The 20,723-nt window shown below is 39.6% G+C and overlaps 1 protein-coding gene across 1 annotated transcript in view; it reads right to left on the bottom strand.

Annotated features, from left to right (window-relative positions):
- Positions 1–2,559: 2,559 nt before the first annotated feature.
- LOC150077449 (LIM domain only protein 3-like) overlaps positions 2,560–20,723 on the bottom strand; it is a 99,401-nt gene continuing 81,237 nt past the window's right edge. Inside the window, exons 2-4 of the mRNA XM_090386098.1 lie at positions 13,065–13,335; positions 7,287–7,412; positions 2,560–4,586 (exon numbers count right to left, since the gene is read on the bottom strand). Of these exons, the coding sequence (XP_090242224.1) occupies positions 4,376–4,586; positions 7,287–7,412; positions 13,065–13,330 (603 nt within the window). The 5' untranslated portion in view covers positions 13,331–13,335 and the 3' untranslated portion in view covers positions 2,560–4,375. The remainder of the gene's footprint in view (positions 4,587–7,286; positions 7,413–13,064; positions 13,336–20,723) is intronic.

Genomic DNA, 20,723 nt, shown 5'->3' with positions numbered 1-20,723 from the left:
CGCAAGACACCGTGGCTGTTTCAGACCCACATTTTACGTGAGAGGACGAGGGGGGGGGAGAAAGAAAACGGAACGCAGGTACACCTAAGACTCCTACCAAGAGAAAATTAATGGGCCGAGCTTAGCCTGATCCCAGTCCGATAACTGTCGTCTACGAGTCTCAGTCTCGACCCGGAACGCAGATAAAGGAAATGAGACCTCTCCAAAGCGGCTACGCACCAGCGTTCGTCAGTAGAGCGTGATATACGCATGCGCTCCTTAAGGCCTCGTGAAACGTGAGAGCCTTGCACGACGGTTGATGGATTATGAAGACAACTAGATGGTATCTCTACCGCTGGAATCTGACCTCCTGCTCCTGTCCAGTTGCAAGCGGACAGCCCGAACTGCGGGTGTCAAGTCGGTTATTTCGCTCTGATAACGGCAGGCTGTAGCAACGCTTCTCAAGGCACGAAGTAACTCGAGATGCAGAAGATGAATATTTTGGGATTATGTATTTAGCGATTTCCTCTGTGCGAGCAGGATGCTTGCCATTTTCGGAATTCTTCAGGCCGTGTGTACAACTATTTTTCATAAATCAAGGCTTCCGTCATTTGATACAGTGGTTGGAAAATTAGTTCTGCCTGCAAAAGGAAACCAGCGAGAAGGGAGGGGGGGGGGATTTTTCGCTGTTTGATGAAATATTTTACGAGCGCATCATTCGTGTTCATAATTGAGACAGAATCTCTGAGAATAAATTTTCATATTATTAATGGATTCTTTCCAAAGAAGAAAAATATTGTCCAAATTTTGGTATTCATCAATCGTTACGTTTATCTCTATACCTTGTTTTGTTCTTAATGAGGGCTATAAAAACCCCCTTCCCCCTTTATCCGATCCTGATCAGCACACCGTTCAATTTCTTTCACTCTTCTATGATCACTTAGCTAGTTAGCACCAATGGGACAAGAGTATTTTCATCTCAATTTGAAATCCAAACAAGGTGGGCCAGATTCCCCTTTATGGGCCCCAGAGGAATCTGGCACACCCATTGGCAACGTCGGGTGAGTCAGAGTCTCGGATTGAGACAGCGCGCGTTTTAAGTGGACTGGCCCACCTTCCCGTGGTTTGGACGAGTACCCAGAACCATCTCTCCAGATGACTGATGCTTCTGGGTAACCGAGCGGCCAGAACATAACAACAGAACACACACTACTCACATTTCCGGCCCTTTTACAGTGGTACTGTCCTTTACAGAGATAAGAGGAGTTGAACAGACGTTCTAGGAGCAGCCCCTTACAAAAAGACGTCCACACACGTCTCTCTTTAGACCACATCGATTTATTTCATAAATGATGGGTACAACTGCTGACTTTACTGGTCAGTTGCTTCCAATTAAAGACGGCAAAACCACATCACTAAACCTTCAAGGTTATAATGAAATGTGAAATACGAAGAAAGCAGTCGATTAATGAGTATTTTCTTAGTATTTTCCATTTTCTTATCACGTTTCTTGTGCTGTTCACATTGAAGAATTGTGAGATTCCTTAAACTTAAGAAAAGGATAATATTCCGAGTTTTCCGAACTTAAAAACCGTTTATATGTATAATAACATAATCTATATATTGTAAAATATTAACTGGTGGGGGGCGAGGGGGGTGTATGTGTGGGGCGTCCCCAGCTATTAACTCAAAATAGCTACAGCTACTTTGTCAAATCTGTAACTTACCTGTTATATACTCAAGTCACTAAATTACTGTCATAAATTTAAAAAAAAAAGAGCCTTTCCTGGTTGCTGGGACTTACTCGAATCCAGCACAAACAATCCGAAAAGAAAACTTTCTTGCTTTAAAAGACGTTAGGTAAAAAAGGAAAAAAAGAAAAAGCAGTACTTTCTAGTGGTATGCAGAGAAAGGACTTGGTTAATCCCTAAGTGGAATTTTAAATAGAAGAAGAGTGTATATAAAGTGCTGAAAATCGTGAGAGGTTTACTCTGTTATCCAGCAGACAAGGAAAGGCTATTAAAGGTAGGAAATATTCCCCGACGAAGGCAAAGTGTGAACAACTCCATTCTCAAGAAACTCGTATCCTGCCACTTCTTCAGACACTCACGGGTCAACAGGGTATCAGTGCAAACTTTTTAAGCTCCGCAGCAATAGTTGGGTAGCTGATTGCAGTGGTAAGAACGTTAAGTTTATTTTGAAAACCCAAAGAACGTATAGTGCAAAACTCTCAAGTACTTGTCACCTTCTAAGAAACACAGAAGCTAGAGCACCTTAACAATAATCGTATTTCAATCTATATCACAAGATCTGTATATAAAAGAAGCATAAAAATGCCGTATTTCATCTAAAATGTAGAATTAATTTCTTGTACTCTGAAGACGAATTATATATATATCATCGGAACGTTACTGAAAAAAATATGTTGTATTTCGTCTAAAATGCAGAATTAAATTTTTTTTACTCTGAAGATGGATTGTATATGTATTATTGGAACGTTTGGTGCTGAAAAAAATATATGTTAACTTGTGAATGTTGTGTATTTAGTGTTAAGAGCTGAATAAAAACAGTCCCCGAGAGGAATGGTATTATTTCCTTTATTTTACAGTTTGCCTATAACACATCCGGGGAAGACACGTTTCCAATACCAGCAGGTAGCTGTCGTTCCCCGAGTCTTATTTATGCAGAGCCCAAAAGATACACTATACACATATGGATTATCAGGAACGATGACTATTATAAGTTCCTTGGAAACAGATGTCATTAAAAGGGGATGAGGGGAAAAAATAAAAGAAAACACCAAAAATAAAAGTGCAGGTTATCGTTAGAATACAACTCGACACCCAATAACTAAAAGAAATATTTCCAATGCAAACTGTGTAGTAATTGTTTCAAAATCCATTTTATAAAGCGTTAGAAAACTAGAATTCAGCTGCCGCCTATGTTTACTATTTGAGATATTTATACATTGGGCGTAAAGATACATTGGGCGCAAAGAACCAAAAAAAAAAAGAAAGAAATTACCGACATTCTACACTGAAAGGAATAATTATCTACCCCATATAAATAGTTACAATACCATACTTGAAATTTACAGTGCATTTGCTAATTTATACAAAGTCTCGTGATGTCACGTGCATTGGCGTCCACATTTATGTTCTAAATGCAACCACCGCAGAACAATACAGTCAAGTTTGATTGCAACTCATCGTAAAAAACTCGCTTTCTCAATGTCCAATGGATACACCAGCGCCACCTTCTTAGAGCAACCTCAATCAGTACGGCGACTTGTCTCAACCTGTCTGTACGGCGACTGCGCATTCAAGCGCTTGTTGTAATGGCGTTTAAAACATTACTGTCTCCTCTGTATTTACATTCTGTGTGTTGCAATGGGCAGGGGACGAGTCAGAAGACATTTTGAAGCCTCTTCTGCTGATGCTCACTCCACTTTCCGTTTGATGATTGGCCTCTTCTGGATTTCAATACGATTTAGTGGAAATTGCTATCGGACAAATTGCTGCACGTATACTGAAGGATATAATCGCGCCACTAGTATCAGTTCGGCTGTTCGCACGTGACCAGTGGATGACAATGTCGTTTGGAATAATCACGATGGCGTGTGGGTGTGTGTGTGTGTCCAAAATGGCTGTACTGAAGAAGAAAAGAAATGGAGCAAACAAGACTAAAAACTGTATATCATTTTTCACACTCGATACGCTGGTAGGGATGTCCAGAAAATGAAACTAAAGTACACAAAAAACAAGCAGTTTGGTTATAATATTGATCGTCTGCTTTTCTAACATTTTTTTTTTTTTTTGCTTTCTCTCTTCAATTCCTAACCCTCTTTCATTCGCATTTCTTAACCCTGGCACGTGCATCTTCTTCACAGTAGCAGATGTACGGCGAAAAGAAAGCGGTGGTAAATAATGTTGACAGCTGGCACACAAAAAGGACACAGTGCATGCTCGTGATTCTCGAAGGGGGAAAGAGGAGAAGAAGAGAGAGGGAAAAAAAAAATTGTAACTGCGCTCGTCGAATTAGGCGAGACTTTCTCTCTCTCTCACTCCCCCTAACTCCCCCTTTCCGATACCGTCGACATTTGACGGAGCTCGAAGGCGAAATTCTGTAACATTTTTCGATCCGTCCGTCGGCCCCACTGCCGCACGCACACAAACACACACCGATTGTTAAGACGCGTACCGTGCACTCCGACTCCAAAAAGTCCACTCGATGTCACTCACGTGTAACCTAACGACTCCTACCCCCGCTGTCACGTGCAATAATCTGCAGCTGCGATGGCCGACGGCCTCATGTGGACAACGCGGCCTGCAAAGTCGTCCTCCCAGTCTCGTCCAGACTTTTAAGAGGGGGGTCGGCGAACAGCATGTGGCAGGGGCTACTTGCCATCACTTAGCAACGAGCTCGGACTGCCGTAGCCACTCGACGCGTCATCTTGGGAGAAGGGAGTCAGGTTGTCTGTCTGTCTTTGTATCTGGTCCAGACTGTTGTAGGTGTAGGGTAGGCTGGCAAAGAGCACTCGCTCCTCGTAGTCGTACTCGCAAAGGACTTTGTTGTCGTAGAGATAGAAACGGTCTCCCACGCAGAATCTGCAATGCAAAAACAGAAAAGTTAAGAAACCAGAAACACGCCTCTCTTGTGGATTCTCTCTCAGTGCTGTTTGCAGTTTTTCAAAAACCAGTGCGGTGAAACAACACTGTCAGGAGAGGCTGCTGCTTTATTATAATACCGCATTTTCATAAGAATACAACACCAAGAGAATAAAACATTGTATTGATAATATAAAACTGTTTTAATTAGATTTAGCCTCAAAGTATTAGGGAATCTATGGATATTTAAAATATTGAGTTAAATATATACAAAATGGGTATAGCGTCTGCTAGGTGTGATCTGAAGAACAGTTTGTCTGTTTTCACAGTTAAAAAATGGTGATGTTTCCAGTTATATAAAAACTTTCAATGCAGAATCTTTTATATTTAAGTGCACTCTCTTGTTGGTAAACCACAGAACAAATAAGGTTAACCAATTTCCTTGGAACTGTTTGCAGCAGTTCATTTAAAGTAACCTGGGTCCCATATTTGCTCTTCTGGTATCGTGTACGTCTTCTTTAGAGTTAGTTTTCAACTCTCCATGTCTTGAAAATGGTGTACGGTTATGCAATTTCTGAGTCATGGAGATGGCGCGGCTTGATATTGTTAAGCCACAACTTCATCCAACGTTTGTATTTAACGAGTAGGACTGAAGACCAGATAACAGCTCCATAACAGCAATAGCCGTAGGGATTTCCTGAAATCATGTCTTCTTCTGCTGTCCCAGTTTCTTCTTGTTTCAAAGTCCACCACGAATTGCACAGATTTCCCTTGAATTCTTGAATGTCCAAAAGAGAAATTTGGTTTCTCACACGGGTCCAGTCTCTGCGATGATTCATCTTCTTAAAACTCCAGACCACTCTTAGAAAGATGAACAGCCTACCTCTTTCCTCCAAACTTATGTCCCAATAGGCAAATTATAAATTGAAGATCTATATATTCAGCGGCTGATTTAGCAATATACAGAGTTAGCCTAAGTGGCTTACTCCCGACGTACTGGCCTGCCTGCTATACAGTTCAATACATCCATGATTCTTCAGGCTCATCTTACGTCCTAATGTTTGAAGTTTATTCTGCATATTTGACGATACATTCACAATTGTCATCCTTGTTCATAAGAAGCTGTGAGCAACATCCCTAACGCCGACCCACGCTTATTGTTTAAGTATGGTCTTCATTACCCATCATCATGCTGCTGACATAAACCTATGGTCATCATGTTTTTCTGACAAACTGCTTGCCTAAGTTTAACTTTTCTCTCTGGACAATGAAAACCCTCCTTTTTTTTAATTTCGCATCTTCATTCCTCAGAAATTCCGCAGCATTCTCAGAAATTGATTGCGAAGATGCTAAAGCAGTTACCATCCTTAATATGAAGTGGAAATGACAAGACTTTCGTTGGGTCCACCAGACTTTTGCCTTCGATACTTTTTGAATCTTGTTCAAGACGGTCTACATGGTCTCTTTTAGGTAAACCAGATGTGAAATTGGAAAACAAGCATAAATGCTTCAACTCCCCCCCCCCCCGTGACAGTCCCTCTCATTGGAGCGTTGTGGGCAATATACTGTACAAACTCACCTTCAGAACGATGTGGATAGATATAAAATCAAAAATGTGCTTTACCATCTATCTACATAGGCCCAAAGACAACAACTCCGCCGCCATCTTGTCTGCATTAACGAGTCAACCAATATTTCTTTCACTGGATTTTATAAAAGGCTCACCAGTCGTCATTAAAATGCAACAATATCAAAATTAAATGTAAATATTCCATCATTGGAGCGTGTTACTGTGTGGTAACATTTTTCCGGAACACCCTGTATAAACAAACGTTTCCTAAGTAATCTCAGCTGCACGACAACTGGTTTATGTGTGCATTGAGTTTTTATGGATGTCAAGCAAGATTTATACATTTAATGTGCAGATGAAGTTTCCGCCTTTAACATTCAGCATGCTGCCTTACAAATGACAGACTCATCTGCTTGATGGACGGCATTCAGCAGTTAATTAATATCTAAATTGATGCGCAAATAAGCATTTGCGTTCATCCATCAAGCTCCAAATGAACTCTTATCTATCGTTACACTGGGTCTAATGAAGACAAGTTTCTGTATCCTTGCAGGAGAATGGTTGCCTCCCGAGTTATTTATGACGCAACACCACATAACGAATGTTCTTCTGTCCTGCCAACGTGGCTAAGAATCGGTGTTTCTTTAATCGTATCTTACGAATCTTTTCGCTATCAGACTGTCTCGGGCTTTCTTATCTTATCACGATCTTCAGTAAACCGTCTTCAACAGATGACCACTTTCTCTACAGATGGCCTAATTGCTACAGTGCAAATGTATATGCAGTTTAATAGCAAAAAGAATTCATGGCCTAAGATGGGCATGCGCTATAAAATTCAAATCCACCCCACAGTTTAAAATTATCCTTTAAGCACCTTTTAAATAAGATATTATACTTTAAAAGCTGATGGAAGAGTGTCGTCTGTGTGGAAATATTAATCCAGATCATACTAGAGAAAATATCTATGCTGGTCTTCTATTTATTCGTTTCCCTTGAAACAAAAAGTGAATTCAATTCTTAATTTCTTAAGAAGTTAACGTAAAAACAGAAAAGCTCAATAGATGTAGCAATAAACGTGCGATTTTTTCTTTTAACCAGTGTTTGGATTATTGTATTTAGACTGCACTTACCTGTGATTACACTGCTGACAGGCGAAACACTCTAGATGGTAAACATTTCCTCGAGCTTTCATCACCATCTCAAACGCTGGGATGGTTTTGTTGCACGCTGAACAAAGACCTGTTGTCCCGAAGAGTCTGAAATATCAGATCAATCCGTTAATATCAACAGTTTGGAAGAATGTGGTGGAAATTAATTTCAAAACATGGTTTGCTAGCAGGAAATAAATCCTTCGAAACGAAGTAAGAAAGAGAGAAAGAAAAGAGGAGAAGGGAAAAAGAAAGAGTAAAATAAAAATAGAGACGACACAACAAAAAAGGCAGTTAATATTAGTAAAGCTTTCAATACGGTCCATTATGGAAGGCTGCTTTATATAAATTGAAAGAATTGGAGTTAATCCTACACTGGATCGCAGAATGGTTGAAAGACAGAAGACAGAGGAACATCATAAATGGTCAGTCCTATGACTAATTTTTATAAATGATATTGAGCAGAGTGTCTAGTGGAAGCTGTTAAAGTTTGCTGATGATTTGAGGGTGGGAAGGGAGGCTTACAATTCGAGCCAGGCCAGGTTGCTTCAAAAAGACGCATCGGTTGCATATTTGATCCGAAAAATGGCAACTAAAGTTTCAGTGATATGTATTTGAGTAAAATGAATGAGGAAGGCTTGTTTGTTCTTCCTCGTGAGTAAGACACGAACCATGAGACACAAATAATGTCAGAGAATAACAGGAGTGGATCTCATGAATTCACCTATGGGCAAGGGTTTATGGAACACTGAAATAAGTTGCCTCCCAAAGTAGCAGAGCCATTGAGTCTGAATAATTCATTTCATTTAATTTTATCTTGTATTTATTTTTGGCTGGGGAATAAAAAGGTCTTTTCCTTGCATCAGTTAGCCTTTATTAGTGCTAACACTAAAACTGACGAGGTTAAAGGCAAATTGGACAAAAGGATGGCACGTATAGAAAAACCAAAGAAAAAAAGATAGGAGGAAATGGAGAGCGATAATGAGATGGTAAAATGGCACACAGAAAGATAAAGAGACAGACAAAAAGGACAGAGAAGTATAAGAAAAAGCGTAACGCGTTGGAACAAGAAGAGAGAAAAAGAAAACAAAAGAGAGTTAAGAGACACCAAAAAAGGAAAATAAGATGAGAAAAGGGGAAGCCAAAACTAGACACGAAGACAACACAGAGAGGAAAAACATGGAAAAAAGACAGGATATATATATATATATATATATATTCACATAACAAAACATGAAGAATCGAAAACGGGTTTATAAAGGTTTCGCCCCATTTGACTTAACACCAGAAATATACGGCAATTATGTTTTTACAAAGCCAATGCGTCCACGCAAGGTCATCTTTCTTCGGTGTGATTGATGAAGGCATCAACTTTAATCCCTTTCGTCTTCCCCACTCGCAAAATTCTTAGGGCCACTGACAAACACTATTATCACATATCCGTCTTAAGTCTCTCGCGCAAAGACGCCAGCGAAATCTTGCGCAGAGGCATAATTCTAATTTCATTAAAACCGCTATAACCGAATCAGTGACCCGGATCGATTAATTCCGCGCACGGGGCGCCATCTATATAAAATATGTTTGGAGATAGAACAATCCTTAATATATAATCCAATTAGAACTCGGGACATTCCTAAAACCGACAGCTTTAACAAGGGGATGACGAGAAACGAAAGACACGAAGATATATGAACGGAGTGCGAAGGCGACTAATGACTTTCGCAGAATCGCCACTGCTATAAAACTTTGCTTGGTGAACGACATTCTGCAGTGAACCCCGCATGATCTACGCAAGCACCCCATCGGAAGCATAAAATAACGATATTTATGACTAACTTAACCACTGCAAATAATCGGTTCTAAGCAAGAATGAATAAGCGCATGCGCGCGCACATCTCTTTTTATTTTTTTTAAACTTTATTTACACGAGTAGGTCGCAGGAATAGCTCGGTTGTCGAAGAGACAAAATAAACGAGACTTAGAAAGATCAGTGACGTGTACCTAGGTAACTATGGCAACAGAGCCATGGATACGGAGTGAGATGTGTTTAGACAGGTCACAGATGGCACTTTCGGTGTGATGGAAGTAGTATTTGAGGAGCAGCACAGCATTTGAAAGTGCGGTGCGTAACATGGATTTCTCCAAAGAGCGTATGCTTATTTTAGTACGTTGCCGTGTAGCCAAAATCATTTTTACAATTCCACGAGACATTCTGTAATAAAAATCCAAACATCTGATGTGCATATTCTTTGCAGAGAGGTATCAAACACATTAAAAGATGTTATTGGGTTTTAGGAGCATCAGTGACTAAGGCCATATTGCTCGGTGTATATTGTCTGTAAATTGCGTGTGTTCTAAGGTCAATTTTCTGTTTGCTGGACGTAAAACCCGAGTTTCCGGGAGAAAAAACCATGCTACCCTCGCCTTAGACTAACTCATCCACATTGTGAAGAAAACTCGAACTCGGGTCTTTTCGACCCGTGTGGGAGGACGGCGATCCTACCAACTGTGGAACCCACGAGGACTTAAAAAAAAGAGTGAATCGTCTTCTTGTTCATCTACACACGAACAAGCACATCCTGCAACAGTCTTAATTCGATTCTGTTTTCGTTTTAAATTAAATTTTGCTGAATTGGAAAAGGAGAAAGACGAAAATTGCATTTCATTTGCTGACATGACTTTATTAAGAACAGCTACCCAAATCAACATCCAATCAGAAACAAGGAAATTACAATTAGACTCAACTTTCGCTTTTAAAAACAAAACAAACAAACAAATATATAACTAAAAATGTTCCTTATTGGGTAATCTCATTGCAAGTAAACTGCCTCCTGATAACGGAAATGAACCAAACAGGATACAGATTCAAGTAATGAAGAAATGAAAGCACCTAAAACATTTATCGTGAGAAAAACCGATCTGTAGTACACCATGCGAAACATAACATACTTAGGGCATATGTCGATAAATTCTCCAAGAATTTATTTTAAATATGACTGAGCAGGCCACTCCAAGGTGCAAACTGAATTCTCTTAAGGGTATTTAATTACGAATACCTAAAAAAAAAGCAACCACATCTAGAAAAAGTTGATATTCTTTAAAAAAAGATCTCTCTGGAATTACTGTACAATGCAAAACAGTATGAAGAAAATATGACAAGAAATATTGAAGAGGGAAAGATTATCTGCACGCAGTATCGCTGTCCAATTAAGTGCATGCATTGAGGCTCACATTGCTAACCCAGGACTAGCGCATTACTTGTAATTAACAACCGAGAGCGAACTAGCGCCATCTATTTTGCAAGCATTAGCTGACCCGGGACTATCTGGTCCTCATTATCGGGCGACGTATCTTTGACGGCAAACGATTTTAGGAGACGGACCTCATTAAAGAGCAGGCCTGCTGTGTGTGTGTGTGTGGCAGGAGGGTGGACGTTTAATGAGCGAACAGCACGTGACAACGAGGAAACGCGTTCTGGAAGACAAGCAGTCCAAAAACCTAAAAATAAGCAGACGAAAATGGATGGAGCCTGGAACACGTTTATGGTAGGGATTTCGTTGTAATCCACGCGTCAATATGACTCACTGCTAGCAATTTTTACATCATTATGTGGAAGACGGAACATCGTCAGATTGAGGTATTGGAAATGGAGGGAAAAATGGTACACATAGCTGCGTGTTTCTTTTTTTTCCAAATATGATTTACAAAATTAAACATTATTATATCACGGGTATTTATATTTTAGTGGGTTCCCCCCTTTCTTTCCAACCATGTCGATAAATGAACTGCAAATCCACAATGAGTAGCTTAAAATTATATCACTCTACGCAACAATATCATTAATTGATAAAATAAAAGCAGAAGCTGGGTTTTTTATATTTTTTAATAAATACTGTAGTTTCAGATCGGCGTTCAGATGGCGCTTTAAGATGTGTTAAATTTAAAACGAGTTTCTTGGTTTCTTCTAACTCAGAGGTTCCCAATGGCAACAAAAAACGAAGTTAACCTCCCCCCAGGTTAGTTTTTACATGGGTTCGGACCGGTTTGGAAGAGAATAGGAGAATTATAAATGCCAATTCAGAAGAACAGTGCTCATGGCAGCAGAGTATCTATAGAGACTGGTTATTGCTTCCAGGAGAGATTAGGAGTCAGGATAATCCAAATAAAAATATGCGACCTTGTCTAGAAATCTAAGTGTCATCGAATATGCTCAAAGGAGCAGCAGTGGACTCTTTTTTGCGAGAAATAAGAGAAGATTGCGTTTTAGAAAGCCTGAAGTTAACTAAGTTTTCTCTGCCTCCCTGGAAGATTACTGGGGAATCGCTTTAAGGAATTGGTGGTGGATATTCCAGAAGTGAAAGCCGTTCGTGCTAGGGAAGGTTCTCAGACTGGAAGGTAAAATGGAGTGTGTTATCATCAGCAAAACTAAATATAAGACTTGCAAACAGTGGAGGGAAGATGTTAATATACAAGAGAAACAGAGTGGGAGAAAGAACTGCACCATGGAGGCTACCAGCATTTGTTGAGAAGTTAGAAAATAGAGGGCCATCATCTACCATCACCCACAGCGAACGGTAAGAGAGAAAACTTGATCATATGGATAACCACAGATGGCAATCCATATGATCAAAAGCCTTGAAAATATCCAGAGCAAATGCTTGAGTTTTATCAAACTCTTAGTGGTGACATAAGCCCGTAAGTCACCGGTGAATCGACACGTATAAAATCCATATTAGCGATCATTGATTAGAAGGAAAGACAGTACAAGAGTTGGCTATTAATGGATTTCTCCATTAGTTTAAAAAAGAGCAGAGCCAAGTTCAAGGAAAAACACCAGCGGAATGAGGTGTAGAAAGGCGACACAGAACAGGAGTAAGCTCAGGATAACAGATTTTAAGAACCAGTGGAGAAATGTCATCAAGAATGTTCAGAATACTTCTAACATCCTTATGTCAGAAGAAGACCACAGGAAGCATTGAGTGGAATGTATTGACTATGGTTGAAGCTGAAAGAGCAGCGAGATTATATACTACTTGATATGGATACCTCCTAGGGCGTTACCGATAGTTTCGGTCTGGTGGAGTATCTACCAACCGGCCTGCGAAAATCGTTTTAAAGCCCTCGAAATGTTAAGAATTTTAGATGCGGCTATGATGCCCATCATAACCTCAAAAGCATGACTCAAACTGCACGGTAAGAGAGATGGCTAGGTGTCAGAGTTTTGCTCTGGAGACTAAAAATGGGTTACATCAGTTCAAACTTCCAATAAGCAAAGCGGCGGTATCGCAATGGGTGATGAGAGTTATCTACCACCTAATATTGCCTCGAAATACAGAGGTTCTGCTGTACCTCTGCGTCAAAAGGACGCCATACCTCGACCCCTGCTCAACTTTGGTTCAGACGTTAATAGTCACCTCGAATACACTAGATACAGTGTTGCTGACCTTGTCATGGGGATATAACCCACAGTGTATATCAACAGTCCCACTTTTGGCAAGGTGCAAGTAAAAGATCTCGATGTTACAGAACTACCGGACATTGCCGAAATTCAGCCCACTGAATTCACAAGTGAAACCGAAGTATTAGTTCTGTCGGTGTTTTAAACTCCTGGCCCTGGCTGTCATATCCGGAACAATATCTGTGACAAGCCTCAAAGACATTTCTTCATGTTGCCAACAGTATTATCGATAGTGCGACAAAGTAAAGTGAATTAATTTTATCAATATTTTTTAAAATCAAATAAAGATTGTGATAACCCACCTGAGATAATCCCTTTTACAGAGGATCAAATTTGCCTTCGTAAACAGAGTTGAACCAACTTCTCCCAATCGACAGTCGCAACAGGCACATTTGAGGCAGTCTTCGTGCCAGAACTGGTCCAAAGCCTTCAATAAATACCTCTCTCTGATTGGCTTCTGGCAAGCTGCACACTCAAGATTTTCACGTGACGCTGGTCCTACAGATGCAGTGACGGAGGACGAAGGACCCCTTTTCCTTTGGGTCCCTTCGGTCTTCAAGTCCATCATAGTTCCTGTAAGAAACGAATAAGTTTAATTAATTTCGTTAAAGATTGAACAGATTTATTTTATCAAAACAACAAAAGCAAATCCATGGAGAACAGCGATGTTATATTCCTTTCAAAAATGAAGTATCAACTCTGTTTAGAGCTTTGTCACTCTGATATCGTGACTCGGTGTAGTCGAGTTTTTTTTCGGGAAACCTACCCTTTCCCCTCGTGATATAGATGTATAAAGTCAGTCTCATTTACATACGGACAATATAACTGCTCACTGATTGCATCAATTTTTATTTTCCTTGGTACGGTGTGAACTTAAGTTCCACACATTAAAAGAAGTGGCTGGCACAGAGTACTACGATATATATACGCTCCACTGTTAAGATTCATCTATAAAATTTGGGCATTATGAAGTATAAAAATGAGAAAGTGCTTCTAAACATGTAAACTAATATTGCATTCATGCATGTAGCAAGTTCTTCCCCTTTCTTGTAGTGGTATCATTACATGTAGAATAGTCCACGATGTGTATAAGGTTGATTAGCTAACTCCAAATTCATCGAAGGTATACCATGTTTGTTTTACCGTACTTTCTGAGCTTACATGCACAGCCAGACACCATAATGGATCCAATACTGTAAGTATAATGTAAAGAACGGGCCACCACATAATCATCCTGAAAATCGCGTGGGCTCATTCCATGAATGTCTGCTATCGTTTTCCTCCTTTGGATAACTACTGACATTAGCCAAACGACGCAAATATACCAGTGGCACGTGACATGAAACCGTGACTAAAATATTCCGACCTTTTTAATCACAATGGCAGGAGTTTTATGATGATCCGTTGGTTTCGGATAACAACTACCAGACATAACTGGTCGTACAAAGCCTATTAATATTAGTGATTGAAGGACTGGTACATGTTGGGTGCATTATCTCGTCAAGGTAGTAACCAGATCCTTGTTCACTATCATTTTATAAAGTATCGTATTCGACAGTGGAAGATTTCTGTTGCATCTCTTCACCGACCTTCATTTACGTCAATAAAAGATGAAACTCTAATCCAACTAATTATCATAAAGATCCGATCGGTATAGTTTAAATATTCCCATGGTACCTAGGAGTAATATTCCCAAAAGTGACGTCACTACTTGTAACAAGAGAATAATTTTCGCTATTATCCCATTAATAACAATAGCCACTGTTTCCACATTCAGGATACCATTATTTTCTGCAAACAGTTAATTGCCTTTGTTCTGCGTGGCAACTTCGAGATCGATTCTCTCTTGCCCATAGTTTAAAAATTCCCGCTACAAATTTTGAATCGCAACCTCCCTCCAGAGAGACTCCAGAAAATTGAGTGCTAAATTTGCTGAGTTAGGTAGTCGATGTTCTGAGCTGGCGTGTCAACAGACGGAAAAGAATGAGATCATGACAGAATGTGCTAATAGTACATCAATGGCTGAATCAAACTTTTAACACCGATAGTTTATTGCTTTGGGGGATTCTATTTTTTAATTCGCGCTCGCCTAATATGGCGTCAGTCTCTCAGGTACAAATCACAGATGCTCCAAATGAATACTTGAGTTGGGAAAAAAGTTATTCTACCAGGAATATAACAGAAAAAGAGTGAGACACACAAGTATTTGGAAACGTAATAATCACAGGAGATCGGGGTGTTATATTTCACATCAGCTCACTTATCAATAGTTCATCTTAAAGTTTTGCTTACTCCATACAAGCAAATAAGGAGCAGGAGCCAGTAAAAAACATCTTTTTCACTCCTATTGATGAGCTCTCTACGGACTACGTGCCATTGCTAGCAATATTAACTGCGACTTCTCAACAGACGTGCAACTTGACTAATGAAAGCTGTTGGGAGTTCCAAACTGCTGGCTTTAGGGACAAAATGTGGATGCTAATGCAATTAATAAAGGACTTTAACGTAGAATAACCTTCCCTTTACTTCAGAAATAGTTTAGACATTTGTCAGCAGTTGCTATTCTTTCTATATTTAAGGAGACGTAGACAAGTGTTGTAAAAACAAACAAAAAGATCCGTTTCAGAAGTCTCGAATAATTGGTGCATGCATACAAGAAGCGCACAAAGAGAAAGAGGAACAGCCATCAACATCTCATACTCTTGTTTCTCTTCATGTGTGTGTTAGGCATGCGCATTAGCCATAATGTATTCCGCAGCGATTTCTTCTTAAAGGATAAACTGATCATAGCCCCCCCCTTCTCTCCCATACTGCTCATCACGCTTTGATTTACAGCCACCTTCTGTCTTTATTTAAACGGACACGTAGTCTAAGCTCTATTTTAAGTGAAGTGTCTCTGCAGCGTTCTAGGCTTTTTTTAAACCGCATTTTAAAAAGGGGTCACGGTCAGTTTGCGTCCACGATGCCTTATTTCTATAACTAAAAACGTCCTTTGTGAAAGAATTACGCGGTATACCAGTATGCCGCGGCACATTGGCTTAAATGATTTAAAATAGAATTTTCTAGCATTTTTCCTCCTTCATTACTTCAAGATGGTTTGCTCTCCTAATTTATTTATAAAAGATTTCACTGTTTTTACAAAGACCTCGTTTATTAAAAATTCCGTACTCTAAATCAATTATTCGAACGCATTGCGCAGTCTCCCGCACCATTTTTTGAACACTAAAACTCTCTCGGGCGTCAAATACTTTAATTCGCACTAATAAAGTATATTAAGATCCCAGAGAAAAGAAATACGGTCAGGCTTCCCCCCAACTGCCCCCACAAACATTGAGACCGCTCTCCAAATTATCCCGGTAACCTCATAACTAAACAGCAGATGATTAAGATTCGCCGTACTGTCTATAATCAAATTTAATACTGGTAAGACGGTTATATCCAGTCTGTCTTCGATAAGAAAACTCAATTTACTTCACTGACCAGAATTTTTTCAACGATTTCTTCTCCTTTGCCGTCTGTCATACAAAAATCCCCTCCAGCGTCCTCATCCAGGCACCATTACTAAAAGGAAAGAGGAAGGGGGGCTGCGTAGCACTTAAGGAATTTTAAACTCGCTTCTATCCCCCTTATTGTGAAAACTGCAGGTCCATTAGCGAGTATTAATACCTTGTACACGTAATTCAGCACTTTTAATAGCCCTACTTGTGTGCAAGAGTCGGGCTGCCTGTTTGGGTGATGCCATTACAGCAAGATCAGAATTACCCCAGCCATGTGTGATTATGAGATAAAATTAAATCCCAAAAGTAATTGACTCTGGAATATTGGAAGGATGGCTGCTCGCCCGGCTTCCTTGCAGCCTTAGACCGATGCGTCTAATGTATTGAGCAGGATTACTTAATCTTATTCCTTTAATAAATCTGTTTAGCTTGCACGGCATAAAATTATGATAAATTGCTGCTGTAAATTAACTCGAAAGCGGCCGAGTTTGAAAGAGTGTTTTTATCCCGTCGGGAATACATAATAGAAATAAGTTACCGACATCCATAATAATTACAAGCAGCATTTTGAAACTTTTGCAAACATTTTCTGTGATTACGAAATAATAATCACATTAAGAAGGATGTCATTGTCTCGACGTCAACTTGCCCACACAGACCAGTCGCTAATAACCAGATTAGAATGGATTAATTGTCGAAAACGAGAATGGACTGGACATTTGTCTTCGGCGACACACGCATGCGCACTTTGCAAAATTGGAAAGAAGGAATCATTAAAAGTGATTTTAAAAGCAAGAACAAAGACCGTCGGGGGAGGATGGAAAGAACAAATTCATCCGAGGCTCTTTTATCACTGTCCAATACCTACCCACCACTTCATTAACATACGTCGTTTTCAAGATTATGCATGATGGGCAAGGATGGTGCTGCTTTAGTATGGAAAAACAAAATATATTTTATCTTCCGAACTCTGTAGAGCACGACCCCCTTCCCCCAAACGAAAACCCCTGTCTGCAGAGAAGCGACACGTTCCTATTTTCAAAAGCAGCTTAAATTAATATTTATTTGAATGTGGGATGCAGTTGAGTTCTATTTGATGTGGATAAGATACCACGTCCAAGTATCAGAGCCATTTACTAGATTGGATACAACTCATAGATATTTCTGAATTGATTGGGGACTGGTTAGAAGCTGAAATCTGTCCGGCTTCTAACCAGTTCAACCACCATTTTGAAGGCTCCTTGAGATGCAATTTTCCGATGGAAACAATAACCCAACACCTCCAGTACTGTTTGAAGTGTTGGGAGTCCATTAACCCCTCATGTCCAGAGAGTACGAATTAATATTATACCTCTGGATTTTCAACTCAATTAGTTCGTAAACTCGGAGTCAAAGTTTCTACAATATCTTCATTGGAAGGTAAGAACTATTTCTAATCAGAACTGAAAGATCTGAATAGAAATAGTGGCAGGTTAAAATAAAACTTTAAATAAATTAAAATATAGGTCATAAGATCAGCGTCAAAAGTTGAGATGGAGTTCCTTAAAGAAACTCTTTTTTTATTATTACAAACTAATATTGTATTGATAAATTTTATGTGCGGCGTCTATGGACCAAATGGGTTCTAGAGGTCGGTTTGTCTATTTTCGGGCTGAAGGAACTAGCGTAGAAAAGCATCTACTGAAACTGGCTGACTCAGCCACAGGTTTAAAAAAAGAAAGGTTCGTCTAGGAGGTGTAGGAAAAAGAAGGACGAGGACTCGCTGATGTTGACAAACCACAACCAATCAAAAAGCAAGACAAGGAACCAAACAAAAAAGTTTGGAAAGAAAACAGCGCTTAATGCATCCAAGCAAGGAGAATGCCACAGAACTTCGGTGGTTCAAATAAACAGAAAATCAGCAGAATTAAATAAAGGAAGTACATTCCGTCATAACCCCAAGATAGTTGTACAAAGTGAGTAGACGTGCCCTAAGGATATTAACCTAGTGGTACGTGGAATCGTAAGAAATGAAGAGAGAAGAATTTAATATTGTATACTTTTATTGGACAAGAAAACTTAAGCGAAAGGGAGGGTGGGAAAGCAAGATATTATAATTGGAATAAAGTTTACAGAAGAAAGACTGCATTTCATCCAAGCTCCAACGCATATTTCCAAGCGGAAGTTTTAAATTTAATTCATTTTTAAAGCAAACTGAGTTCACAATATTCAGAATAGTAAAACATAACTGGTCAAAAAGTGATATCCACTATTAAAGTTATTTATTTTTTAATAATAAATCTGTCACTCCAGTTAAGATCCACTGAGTGCAAATTTCGTACGTCTTCCCACTGATAAATGTCCGTAGACGCCTCCACATCTAATAATTTCTTTTAAAAAAGTTTCTTTATATATTTTTTCGTTAACAATTCTCCTTACTGAGTCATGACATTCGTTATTCCTCTGTTCTCCTTAAATGTACTACTAATGACGTACAGCTTGGAAATTACTCCATCTAACAACAGTTCTGGCATATCTGGAGTCAGCATTTTCATTCCCAGTTCTCTGCCTCCGTATGAGCTAGATGGGTACATCACTAGGCTCTATTTTGCCCGAATTACAGCCCGTTCACATCGTGGCATGAATTCCATTAGGTGTCTAAATGAGTTAGTTCCCCATTTGATCATTCTTCCATCACGATATTTGCCAGCTGCTGTACTGTGGTCGGCAGACAACTGCGAAGCCGAACTGCCCTTTCCAACATATTCCAGACATTTTCAGTGAATTTAGATCTGAAGAATCAGGCAGCCAGGCGAGATATTGGAAATTTTGGGAATGTTCCTCGGCCCATTCAGATACAATTTTTGCACGGTGGATAGTTGCAATGTCTCCAAAGAATCCTTTGCAATCCAACGAAGAAGGATATTCATTGGGAGTAGCACAGCCTTCTAATGGTCTAAGCTAACCCAGTCGGCACCAACAGAACATATCCTAAACCATCATACCACCTCAAGCCGTTTGAGTGGTTGACACGAGACACTCTGGGTACATGGTTTCATGTACACTTTCACTCAACCATTGGTGCAAAAATTCTAAAGCAAGACTCGTCATATCACATTTCATTTTCCATTTTTCTACAATGCAGTCTTGGCGTTACCACTCCATTCGAATCTTTCCATATTTTACAGAAAGAAGTGGTTTTCGTATAAGGACGCGACTACTAAATCCCAAATTCTTGAACTCCCACCGCACAGTTCGGATGGAAATGAAAGAACAAATTCATCCATCTATATTCCTTATAGAGCTGCATTCTTCTTCCTTTCCACCAGTTGTTTCCTCTGTTTTCTCAACTGTAGTTCCTGCCACACATGTTCCAACAACAACACCTTTCTGAAAATTGGAAAGCCCATCTGTCCTCCCCCATGACGGATCGACTAAGAACCCGCGAGAAAGGGTACAGTGTTTATCTGATATCAAAGATCTTGTGATCACACCATGTTACAAATTACATTTGCACACCGTAACGTCTAATTATATGCAGATGCTAATTGCAAATGGATTCTGATTTTTTTGGCCAGTGAGTGTATATATTATACAGAGAATTATGCTGGCATCACATTACTGCATTACCAGAGGATATGCAGAGATCAAAGTTGAATTGTTTGGATCCACTAAAGCGCAAATATTGCTTTTATTTAACGAAATAATAAATCATAATAATGAAGATAGGTCGGCGTTTAATTCAAGTGGAAATTGAGGAGGTGGCGGTAATAACAGGCGACACCTCCAATAAAGATCACGGGCGTGAAAAGGAATAGAGAAACCCTAGAAGGACGTTCGCATATCACAAACATATGATTAATACGGAAGGGTGTCTAGAAGAGAGAAACACTATACGGTCGAAGCAAAGACTGTGAAACAACTTGTGACATCAGACATTGCGTATTATTGAAATGTGTTAAAGATGAAGGCCTTCGTAATCCAGACACCGGAAACACAACCGGGTTAGCTGCTTATACCAGATTGTTCTCACTTAACATTATGACAAGCACCACATATTACTAGACTAGTGAAGGTGCTACTTAGGCAGATGTGTGATGGTCAATGGATAGACTACCTCAGATATGCAGGCTCTTCAAATCTATCTACCTGGACAGTACTGCAATCACATTCATCCATTAATGCTCTATCAGAACGGTATACTTTAGCAAGGGACCAAAAGTGTTTAGACGTAGTCAGAGGAATATTTATAAGGCCTGGTCCTTTTAAGCAGTTCAAACTCTTCGGATTTGGGATCGTCTGGGATGAAGTCAAAAAGGAAAAGAAGTTTTGCAGAGAACATGGATGGTAGAGTTTGGTTTCTTGTGTCGTGGAATCGATAGCACGAGAGGTCAAGTTTGCTCAGGGACTGGAAAGACCTAACACGTTATTAAGTAGCTTAAATTGCTCCCAAATCCCAGTTTGGACGTTGGATAGTATTCTACA

The sequence above is a fragment of the Mastigoproctus giganteus genome, chromosome 12, assembly GCF_048544385.1.
Source record: "Mastigoproctus giganteus isolate SK-2022 chromosome 12, ASM4854438v1, whole genome shotgun sequence".
NCBI classification, from domain to species: domain Eukaryota; kingdom Metazoa; phylum Arthropoda; class Arachnida; order Uropygi; family Thelyphonidae; genus Mastigoproctus; species Mastigoproctus giganteus.
Note: the sequence above shows the minus strand (reverse complement) of the source record. Positions and strands in the feature narration are given on the sequence as shown.